At 35.6% G+C, this 11,439-nt stretch overlaps 1 protein-coding gene across 12 annotated transcripts in view; it reads left to right on the plus strand.

Annotated features, from left to right (window-relative positions):
• Positions 1 to 11,439, plus strand: part of FAM13A (family with sequence similarity 13 member A) — a 348,053-nt gene that overhangs the window by 231,922 nt on the left and 104,692 nt on the right. For 11 of the 12 annotated variants that reach the window (XM_086704590.1, XM_086704594.1, XM_086704588.1 and 8 more), the window contains one exon: positions 4,231 to 4,272. The exons of the other annotated variant lie outside the window; for it this stretch is intronic. In XM_086704590.1, the coding sequence (XP_086560716.1) occupies positions 4,231 to 4,272 (42 nt within the window). The remainder of the gene's footprint in view (positions 1 to 4,230; positions 4,273 to 11,439) is intronic. 12 annotated transcript variants of the gene reach the window in all.

Genomic DNA, 11,439 nt, shown 5'->3' on the forward strand with positions numbered 1-11,439 from the left:
ACTTAATCCTTAGCATTTACCTGTTTTTCATACTCCTCAGTACTCAAGGAACACTTGCGAACTATTTCTTTTAGATCAAATCACTCGAAGATTTAGTTAAAGTGTGTAGCTAAATATGCAGATGATGTTCATTTTTTTGGTAGCCAGCCAACCAGTTAGATAGTGGGACTAGTTGGAGCATTTATTGAGATAACTCAAAAGGTAATTGATTGGAACAGTGGTTTGATCCAGCAGAGGAAGTTCCATTTTGAATACCACCCTCGGGATTCTCCCAAAAGCGTTGGTTTCTTCTCATAGAAAATGCCATACATTTTGTGATATCTGTTAGCTTTCCATGTAATTAAATTGATAGGCATTGTATTCATTGGCCTCACATTAGAAATTAGCACAGCTCATGAAGAAACTGTAAGTCTAGCTCTCATTCATTTATGTGCATTTACTAGTGTTGAGCCATATAAGTAAGTTCGATTAAGACCCACTAAAAACATAATATCTGTTATTGCCCTTAAAGTTGTAGCTTCCTAGATTTGGACTGTTACTTGGGTCTGTTTGATCAGTGTTCTTCCCAGAGACAGTTGTTTTGAGAGAATAGATCACCATGTGTCTGAGGACATCAGGCACCTGATTGCCTGGCATACATGAGGTGGCTGCCCAAATCTCTCAATGTATGTTTGAATTTTAAAGAGAAAACAAAGGGAAACTAATTGGCTGCTTAAACTTGGCCATTATTCAGGGTTAGAAAACAGGAAATAATTAAAACCTGGAGTTTATGTTAATAACCAAGGAGGAAACTGAATGAATTCCAACTTGTTAGAATTTGTCATTGGTTTACTTTTATGGCACACACTCCCTTTTTCATTTGCGGTACTTGTTCTTATTTTTAAAAAATTAAAAATGAGTCAGAAATAATTCTCAATTTAAAATTTAAGCCAAGGGTCGCCTGGGTGGCCCAGTCGGTTAAGTGTCCGACTTTGGCTCAGGTCATGATCTCACAGTTTGTGAGTTTGAGCCCCACGTTGGGATCTGTGCTGACAGCTCAGAGCCTGGAGCCTGCTTCGGATTCTGCATCTCCCTCTCTGTCTGCCCTAGTTCCCCCTCCGCCCCGCCTCAGAAATAAAACATTAAAAAAGTAAAATAAAATTTAGGCCAAAAACTATGACTTGTTTAATACCATCAGACATGCCTAAGATTGACATAAATCCAGAAACAGGTATAAATAACCTCTATAAGTAGACATTTGGGGACTGTAACAATAACAAAATAGCCATTTTGTACCAGTGTAGAAATGGTGATTTTTTTCAAATGTCTTATGTTCTGATATGTAAATTGTATGGAAAAGTTTGTTTTCTCAGTTATGTTTGGAAGAATTCTCCTTAGCCATTTTTGCTTAAAATTGCCTTTAAATCAGTGCATTAAATTGATTTTTAGAATTAATTGACTTAATTTGAAATCAGTGCTTCAGTTGTTTTAGAATCTATACCTTTGTCAAGATTACATTACTAAACCCAAGGAAAAGGTACTTTTATGAAAAGGAAAAGAGAAATATGCTAATTAACTATCAAAATTGATTTATTTTCATTTTCGTTTTGAATTATATTGTTGTCCTTGAGTACTGTATGTGGATTTCTGCCCTGTTGACCACTGCTGACTGAAGAAATCTAATACTAAGCCTGTTTTATTTTACTTAAATTTCAGTAGTTTTACATTTTCTTTTTTGGAACGTGTAAAATTAGTTAAACTTTAGGGACATATCCAAATTAAGAGTTTCTCATTTTGTCTTTCATGGACAACTTTACTTTGTTTTGTAGGCTGTAGGCTGATGCAGCCTGACAAATATTTGCTTATGATTAAAAACTTGTGTTTCTATCAGGAGATATTCTTATACTGCCAGAGTACACTTCAATAATATAATCACTTGATACATGCTATCAGTCGTCATGCATTGTGGACCGACTAAGTCTGGTGTAGAGTGACTAGAATCTTTATGATGGGATATAAAGTCCACAAGATCTTGCTGAGGGCTGCTGGAATGCAGACTGGCTGTCACATCAATTTTCTTCGCCTATTCATCCCACCGTATTCTGATAGGTTAAAACTGAAGGGAAGATGGTAAACAACGAAAATGGACTAACATGTAATATAGTAATTTATACATCACTAGCTGTGTGACCCGCATATGTTATGTTGCCCACTCTGAGCCCACTTTCTTCAGGTTGAGAGGCAAGTGCCAGGGAGGGTTTGGAGGAGGATTTACGTGAGATAATTAATGTTAGAGCACCTGGTGGCACCTGGTTAATGAATAAATATGTCAGAAAAAAATGTGAAGGCAGAAAGGATTGATTTTGATTGCCTCCGCTACGAAGAAATTTAGCACACACACAAAATAAACATTAGCCAAAACATGTGAACAGCTGTGTTTAGAACTCTGCACCATCTAAATCATCTAAATTCTAAGGAAACCAACCATATTGCTAATTAAATCTTCACTAACGTACCCTTGTTAATTTTCATTCAATTTTGTTACATGTTAGAGTTCAGGATCTGTTCTGGGCAAAAAAATACTTAGTACAGTGCCCATTTTATAACACATGGAGGCAATTTTCCTATAATAACAAAACCGTTATGGATTTTTAGTTGCAGCCTTTTTGCATAGTGTTGCTCATAATTAGTACTTTTTGATCATGAATCCTTGATTTGGGAACAACCCAATTCCAGCATTTTTTGTAATTTGTTAAGTGCTTTCAAGGAATATTTTGAAGCTAGTATGTAAGCTCCTTGTATCAGTTTGGCTTAAAGTAGTCCCCTCTTGTAATAGCACAGCTCCAGGTGGCTTCTTTCCCAAGACACCTGGACATTTCCCACATGTTACCTCTAACTCTTCAGCTGCACAGCCTGACTCTACAAGCTTTGCCCTCAATCCACCCACATTAGAGTCCATAATAAAGCTGATCCATCACTTACCCTTCACTTAGAAAGAATTGGCACAAGTGATCACAAACATTAAAATCTTTGGCAACATAAACATTAGAACAGCTAAGCTGTAATGAAATTGGAAACCAAAATCATGAAAGAATGAGAAATAGTATGTCTTAGTTTGTGTGCTGTCTTTCAACTAAAATGTTAAGACCTTTGGAGGACAGCTGTGTTTTTGTGTATGTGTTTTACAGTATAACTTTGTCATAAGATTTTGCCAATATATTACCAACTGAAGCAAACTTTTTTCATCAATGTTGCTTAAGAAAATAAAAAATAAGCTGAGAGGGAAAGCTGAGATTACCTAGTTGCTTCCCCTAAGGTGGTGTGCACCCCATGTGGTATACAAGATTAGCCATAGGAGTACAGGAGAAAATTTTAGAGCTTCTTTTTAATTTTAACAGTTTCTATTTCTACTTTTATCTGTTTAATTCATGCACATAATTAATAGAGGTAGATACTTAGTCATATATTGAGGGGAGTGGCTGCTTAAAAGCAGATTTCATGAATGCATAATCAAAAAGGTTCAAAGATCACTCCAGCAGACACTAAGGGAGAGAGACTGACTCATTCTTTGCCTTGAAGTCATTTATCAAAAGAAAAACACATATTAAAGGGAAAACTATTGTATATATTTTACATTTTTAAAAATACCTTTGCATTAAGTTTTATATTGCTTCTATGTTTGAATAATGTCAACTATTTCTATAATTTCATCTATGTCCTTACGTGTTATCCATACTCATTAATACTTAAAGTAACTGCCAAAAACAAAGTTCAAGAGTGTTGTTTACTGATGTGCCTCTCATTGCTAGGGCATCATTCCTGAAGTGGCTCACATTTAACAGGGATATTTTGTTGGCTGCTTCTTACTTTCATCATTGTGGTAATGAGCTATAATTAACTTTATTGAGGTAATTGAGTATGTATGCAATCATTTTAAGAGTTTATGTATAATATATAGAACTTGGATTGGGCTTGTAGAAATAAGGTAGTAAAAAGCTTCCTCTTGAAAGTGTGATGTGAATTACTTTTGCCTTAGGCTAATCTTGAAAGAAACCTCTCTGATGGTCTCCCATGAAGAAGTAATTGACCTTGGCTAGGTCCAAGGTAGAGTATGTTTCATTAACCTTGCTCCTTTGTGAAATTAGCTCTAATGTGTCAAAATAAAATTTCTGACAGGCAGAACAGAATTTTAGTAAAATTGACATGTCAAAATATTAACAGAAATTAATTCAGAATTTATTTTCCTTTTAGTTCGCAGGAGGATGAAAGACCAATGTCACCTTTCTATTTGAGGTATTTATTTGATTTTTGTTGTTCTGTTACAGGGAATGGAGGAGGGGTGAGGTTCCTTTGAGTTTATTTGCCCATTTTAATGCTTTTCAATAGAATGTTCTACACTATGGCCAAACTAAGCTTATTAGAACTCTTCATCATATTGTTCATGCTGTGTTTTTCTTCTCTTTGGTTTAAGAAATCTTAAATTAACAGAGCTGAAAAGATTAAGATATTTTGTTTTAAATCCAGAAATGCCAAGGTAGCCATTTTAATTTCAGAAACCTCCTGATGATTAGGCCGTTACCTGTGTCTTAAAAATTTCTATTCTATACATATATGCAGATGGGGGAGGGGTGTGAGCACAAGGCTCATTGGCTGAAAAAGTCTTCGGCTATGTTAAGTGTGAAAGTAAGTATTCAGTGAGTTGATGGAATTTAGGGCTATTTGCTAAAGCTTATAGAGGCAGAATAACAGCTATTACAACAGGTAAATTTACAGAATTCAAAGTAGATGTTAACTCTTTCCTCAATTGTGAAATCTACTTTTTTAAAAGAAATGTCAGGATGTGTGATAAAGAGTTTGTTTATTTTTTAATCTGATTTGTTGTAATAGCCCCAGAGTTAGATTTAGACTTTAATTCAACCAACAATAGTTCAGAAATGTGTCATAGGACTTCAGTCTTAGCCAAGTGATTGCTTTTCAGTACTGTTTTGTCCTTCAGCAACTTGAAGCATATTGCATAATCACTTTGTGGCAAAAGAGAGAACATTTGAGGTTTTAGTTTGAGACAACATGGTGGTCCATTTGATTCACTCTGGTTTCCTGCCAATCAAATCAGCATATTCTACTTCATAGGCTACCTCAACTATACAATTACCTTAAACACATGAGGAAGTTGTTGCCCAGTATGTGGTGACTCTGGTATTCATTATGTAAATACACACAGTAATATCAAACAAATGATTATCATATATTAATGGAAATTAAATTTTACACAATACAAAAGACTACAGCACTAGATCATGCCAACTAATGAGAACTGTTCTCGGAATGTCTTATTTTTATTCCTCTGGGCAACATCAATCTATGTTTTACATAGTATTGAATTTTATTTTTTTTTAACCATTTTAAAAAGCAGATGGAAATTATGTCTTAAGTCCTTAAAGAGACATAATTGTGTCTTCTAGCGTGATAATTTTTAAAAATTATTTAGACTAATTATTTAGTCTTGAAAAAGAAATTCTATACTTGCAAAATGAAAGTAAAAGAATGTAAAGAAAATGTATTTACCACAACTCTTGGTTGAGGCTATTTGACCTTTCAATGTTAAATGTCATAAAAACTAAAATATTATAGAAGTAGGAAAAAATAATGAATGTGCACGCTAGCCCACATTACAGGAGAGCTAAAGTTGCAGAAGAAGGAAGTTACGAGCAGACGCTCTTTTGAAAATTTAACGAAGTAGAGCTGTATCACAAATGAAATAATAATTATTATTTGGCCTGAAATTACAATCTCAAATGTAGTTTATTTTTCTGAATAACATTATATGATAGTCTTAGAAATTATTTAAGAACTAGGTTCATACAAGTTAATTTAACTTTTTTTATTATCTACTTGACATGAAGTAGGGAGAATCTCTTAGTAACACATGAACCTGTTTACAGGGAGTTTTTTTGGTTTTGTTTTCAAGTTATTTGCATGGCTGGTTTGAGATTAACTTTTCTTGGGTTACTCTAGCATACAGAATTCAAGTGGAAGACAGAAAACATGATTGTTAACTATGATTACAGCTCTTCCAGATTTTTGAACTAGAAACATAACATGTCCACTGCTAATTTAGTTTATAAATTAGTGCACTTTTTTGACACTACCTTTAGTAAGAACAAATGAATGCTTAAATGTTTTAAATATATTAAAACTTCTGTAGCTTCTTTATCTCCCTTTCCCTCCTACTTTATTAAGATTTCATTCCTACAGTGCTCAGAAAGGGGAGTTAACTGTAAGACTTACGAATTTCGTAATGATTTGTCACCATGATGAAAAACTAAATTGGCTCTTTAAAATCCCAAAATTATATTTACTGTGCCTTTGAAAAGTAAAAAGTGACTGGTAGTTGCAAAATGATATCTTCCCTGACTAGGAATGTTGAATATTGTGTGCTGTATATTATATTTTGACATTGTTAACTGGTTGTTGTTGTTGTTGTTGTTGTTGTTGTTGTTGTTGTTGTTTTTGAGGGGGGGTAGAGACAGAGAGGAAAGGTCCAAACAAGAGATGAGCACATCAGCTGAGATGGGCACTCAGCAGAAGTAAATCCAGCCACAGGCAGCCAGCCAGAGGGACGGGAATGAAATAGCGGGTCAGTGGCAGGAGATTCAGTTGGTGGTTTATTCTGTAAGGTCCAGCATTAGGTAGAATGGCAAAACTCAGTGGCTGTAAGTCTGGGAGTGGGCAGTTTTTAGGAAGACTGGATCAAAACAGAAGATAAAGGCAATGCAGGGCTCCAGTTTCAGAGGAAGGAAAATAGATGATCCATAAAGAAATTCAGGTGCAGGAGATCAGACAAACATCCAGCTATTGGAGTGGAGACCCGGTACGTTATGTATAATGCAGACAGAATCTGTATCTGAGGCAGAGGATAGATAGAGCTGGAGAGCATGCAGAGGACATGCAGTCCACTCATGGAGGTTCTAGGACCTTTCTGTGGCTGGGGGAAGAAGGAAGGTGGGATGCAGGAACTGGGAACCAGAGAGGCCATTTCAGTCATGACCTTGCTCCATTTTTCATCTTGTAGAATTTCAGTTTCTGTGATTACAGTTCTCTATTGTAAACACTCATGGCTGAGCCATATGTTAGTCTACCATACATTTCATTTATCCTCAGTTTTTTTCTCTTGTAAGGTAGGACTGTTATAAATAGACATGCACTCATATAATCTCATTCTAGATTAAATATCTTCGCAGATAAGAACTTTGTCTTCTGAAATTTCAGCACTTCTTCAGCACCTAGCCTAACCCACCAGAACCATTCGTCCTATTTTACTTTATTTAATTTAATCTAATTTATTTATTTATTTATTTTTATTTTATTTTATTTATTTATTTATTTATTTATTTATTTATTTATTTATTTATTGCAAAGGAAAGAAAGAGTGGCTACAAATCTGACTTGCTGCCATTTCATGGGCGGGATTACTGCAGATACAGTAGCTCAAACAGTAGGTGTCATTGTTCCCCAGATGCTCATTAGAGATTACCCACCCTGTTGAAGTGATTAAGGAAATGAAAGGGAAGAATGGGTTATGCCAAACCCTTAGCAAGATTGCTACAAAATAAACAAGAACCTGCAGACTTCAGGTGAAGAACATTCTTGGCAAGGATGTCTACACCCTGGCCCCTCATAGTCTCGGCTAGACTCCCAGAAAGGTGCCCCTACCTCGATTGCTCAGATTAGCAACTTGCCGTAGGTGTTGTGTGCCACATCCAGCCTGTTATTGTCTGAATTCTTTTCCCTGTCATCCAGTCAGATCTGGCTAGAATCTGTTGCTAGTTCTAGTTTTATTTGTCTGGGTCTTCAGTATCCGCAAACCCAGATTTTGATTTCTGTGTTTATTTTCACTGGGATTAAGGCTTTTCATCTCTACTCTCCATTCCTCCTCATCTCTATCCACTCCCACCTCACCTATACTATCTTCACATTCCTTATGGCCAGGTTCAGATCTTGTCCTGATCCCATCCCATCCTATCCCATCCCATCTGACTTCTACTCTTGAATTCCTTCTTTACAAATTCCTGGATTATATATATATAGTTTGTATATGTAGATGATACATACAGCCAGTATACAAAGCCCATCTCTGCCCGTACTTTATCAAAATCCTAAATGTGCTTCAGGAGCTACATACCTGTAACCAGTCTTTCGCTGGTCACCTGACCTCTGAATGGTGGCTCCTTGCTCACCTAACATCTGCCTCTTAGCAACTGCACTAATCTTCCTCTGCTTTTTCTTTCTCATTTTGTGCTCCATTGAAACTCTGAAATTGACGGTCTTTATCAATCTCAGCCCAAGTTTTAATACTTAAGGTGCAAATTGAAGTTAAATTCCTATTTTAGCAGGTTTGGAATTGCTTAGGGTCAATTTCAGTATTCACATGTTTTTTAATTTTCCTGAATTAGGAACATCAAATAGATTTATTTCTAAGTTACCTATTTGGAATACAGACTTATTCTTGAGTATTTTAGTATTTTCATTCCTTGAAACTAGGGATCATTAATTTATGAAAATGTTTTAACTGTAGAGTTTACATTGAAGAAATATTTAGCTTTGGGTAAATTCAGATTAAAACATAACCTGACAGGGGCGCCTGGGTGGTACAGTCAGTTGAGTGTCCAACTCTTGATCTCAGCTGAGGTCATGATCTCACAGTTTGCAGTTTTGAGCCCTGTGTCAGGCTCCGTACTGATGGTGCAGATTCTGTCTTTCCTCTCTGCCCCTACCCCGCTTGTGCACGTGCTCTCTCTCTCTTTCTCTCTTTCTCAAAAAATAAATAAATTTTAAAAATTAAAACAAAACAAAACAAACCAAAAACATTACCTGACATTAGATGGGATCTGAAAACCGTATCATGCCACTCCTATCCTGCTATGTAGAAAAGTTTTTAGATAGCTCTTTGCGGATTACCTTTCAAACAACTTGTGCTGGAATTGTAGATTTATGACTTTTTGGTCATACTTTATTACATTTTAATAGTTTATTTTTCGGGGCGCCTGGGTGGCGCAGTCGGTTAAGCGTCCGACTTCAGCCAGGTCACGATCTCGCGGTCTGGGAGTTCGAGCCCCGCGTCAGGCTCTGGGCTGATGGCTCGGAGCCTGGAGCCTGTTTCCGATTCTGTGTCTCCCTCTCTCTCTGCCCCTCCCCCGTTCATGCTCTGTCTCTCTCTGTCCCAAAAATAAATAAACGTTGAAAAAAAAAAAATTTAAATAAAAAAAAAAAAATAGTTTATTTTTCTTCTCAAGCATATTGTATGTTTTCTAAATTACCATTTTGAGGGAAAAATTCTCATTTTTAGATGGGATAGTTTAAAGAAGTAGATGTATCAGTCATTCTATTTGTTGTTGACTACCAAGTACAGCAAACAAGCAGACTGTTTATTTGATTAGCTACCTGATTTTTCCCAGATAATAAGGTCAACTAGACATTTGGGTATCTTTGAACACAAATAAGTATATATTAAAAATATTTGGTTCCATTGTCCTTTTTAACTTGGTGTTTCTAAACGGAGGAAGCATATTGTCTCTGCCTGTACAGTTCTTTTGCGGAGGGGAGGGTAAATATAAATAACATTAACTGTATCATTTTCCATTTTAATTTTTTTAATTGTGGCAAAATACACATAGCATAGAATTTGACATCTTAACCATTTCTAAGTGCATTTCCACTAATAGTGCACAAGTCCCATTTCTCCATGTTTTTCTTAACACTTATTATTTTCTGTTTTTTGACAATACCGTCATTATGATACAAAGTGTGTAGAGCTCTTTAAAGATGCTGGCATCTCACTAGCCAAGATTCTGAGCTTTGAGTGGTGGTGGGTGTCCATATTTTCAATGTGTCATGAGATAGTCTTTTCAGTAATTAGTGCTGAGAAAACTGGATATCCACATGCAAAAGCATGGAGTTGGCCGCTCACCTAATATCTCATATACAAGAATTAACTCAAAATGGATCAAAAGTAAATGTAAGAGCTAAATCTGTAAGTACTCTCAGAAGAAAACATCAGGCAAAAGCTACCCAGTCCTGAATTTGGCAGTGATTCCTTAGATATGACACCAAAAGCACAGGAAAGAAATGAAAGGGTAGACAAATTGGACTTCATGAAAATTTTTAAATCTTGTGCATCAAACAACAACAACAACAAAGACACTCCCAACAGAAATTAAAAGGAGAATGGGGGAAATATTTGCAAATCATTTATCTCATAAGGGATTAATATCCAGAATATATGGAGAATTCCAAAAAGTCAACAACAACAAAATGATTTTTAAAATGAGCAAAGAACTTGAATAGAAATTTCTCCAAAGAGGTTATACAAATAACAAATAAGCACACAAAGAGATGCTGAACATCACTAACCATCAGGGAACTGCAAATCAAAACTCTAATATCACCTCAGACCTATTAGGATGACTGCTATGAAGAAAAGAAAATAACAAGTGTGGTCAAAGATGAAGAGAAATTGAAAGCAGGTCACAGGGTCCCAAAGAAATATTTGTACACCCATGTTCATGGCAACATTATTTGTAATAGCCAAAAAGGCAGTAGCAATCCAAGTGTCCCTCAGTGGATAAATGGATAAACAAAACTCAGTGTATACACATGGTGGAGTCTTATTCAGCCTTTAAAAAAAGAAGGAACTTCTGATACATGCATAACACAGATGAACCTTGAGGACATTTTTGCTAAGTGAAATAAGTTAGTCACAAAAAGACATCTGTATGATTCCACTTACATGAAGTACCTAATGCAATCAGATTCATAGAGACACAAAGAATGGTGGTTGCCAGGGGCTGGGAGGATGGGGAGAATCAGGAGTTACTGTTTAATAAGTACAGAGCTTCAGTTTTACAAGATAAAAAGTTTCTGGAGATGAATGGAATGAATTCACAACAGTGTGAATATACTCAGTGCCACTGAATTGTACACTAAGAAATGGTTAAGATAATAGATTTTATGTGTGTTTTACTACAACAAAAAATTTGAGGGAAAAATGTGTCACATAAGAGATATACCCCTAGCTGGAAAACACTAAACCAGACTACTAGTATAATTATTTTATACTGAAGAATGACTATAAACTTAACTAATGTGTGTCATATAGTTCTTTAGGTATTCAATATTGAGTTCTTGGTTTCTGAGCTAGTCATATTTTTTACTTGGTATGAGACTAGTATAGATTCTGCGTTTAATTCTATCAGTGTTAATTAAAATATTAAGCTTCTTATTTAGGCTATACTGATAAATTACATGAATTTTTATATTTTGTATTCTTACGTCTTTCATCAGCATGAGAAGGCAAAGGAAAAGTTTACTCACAGGAAATGACATCTTTAGAGCCATTCTGTCTAGACCTCTTGCTGCTCTATTCTTCAGTCTTTCTGCCTTCCTTAGACTTCTGTTTATAAG

This window comes from Puma concolor, chromosome B1 (assembly GCF_028749965.1).
Source record: "Puma concolor isolate L17-30 chromosome B1, mPumCon1.1.hap2, whole genome shotgun sequence".
NCBI lineage: Eukaryota > Metazoa > Chordata > Mammalia > Carnivora > Felidae > Puma > Puma concolor.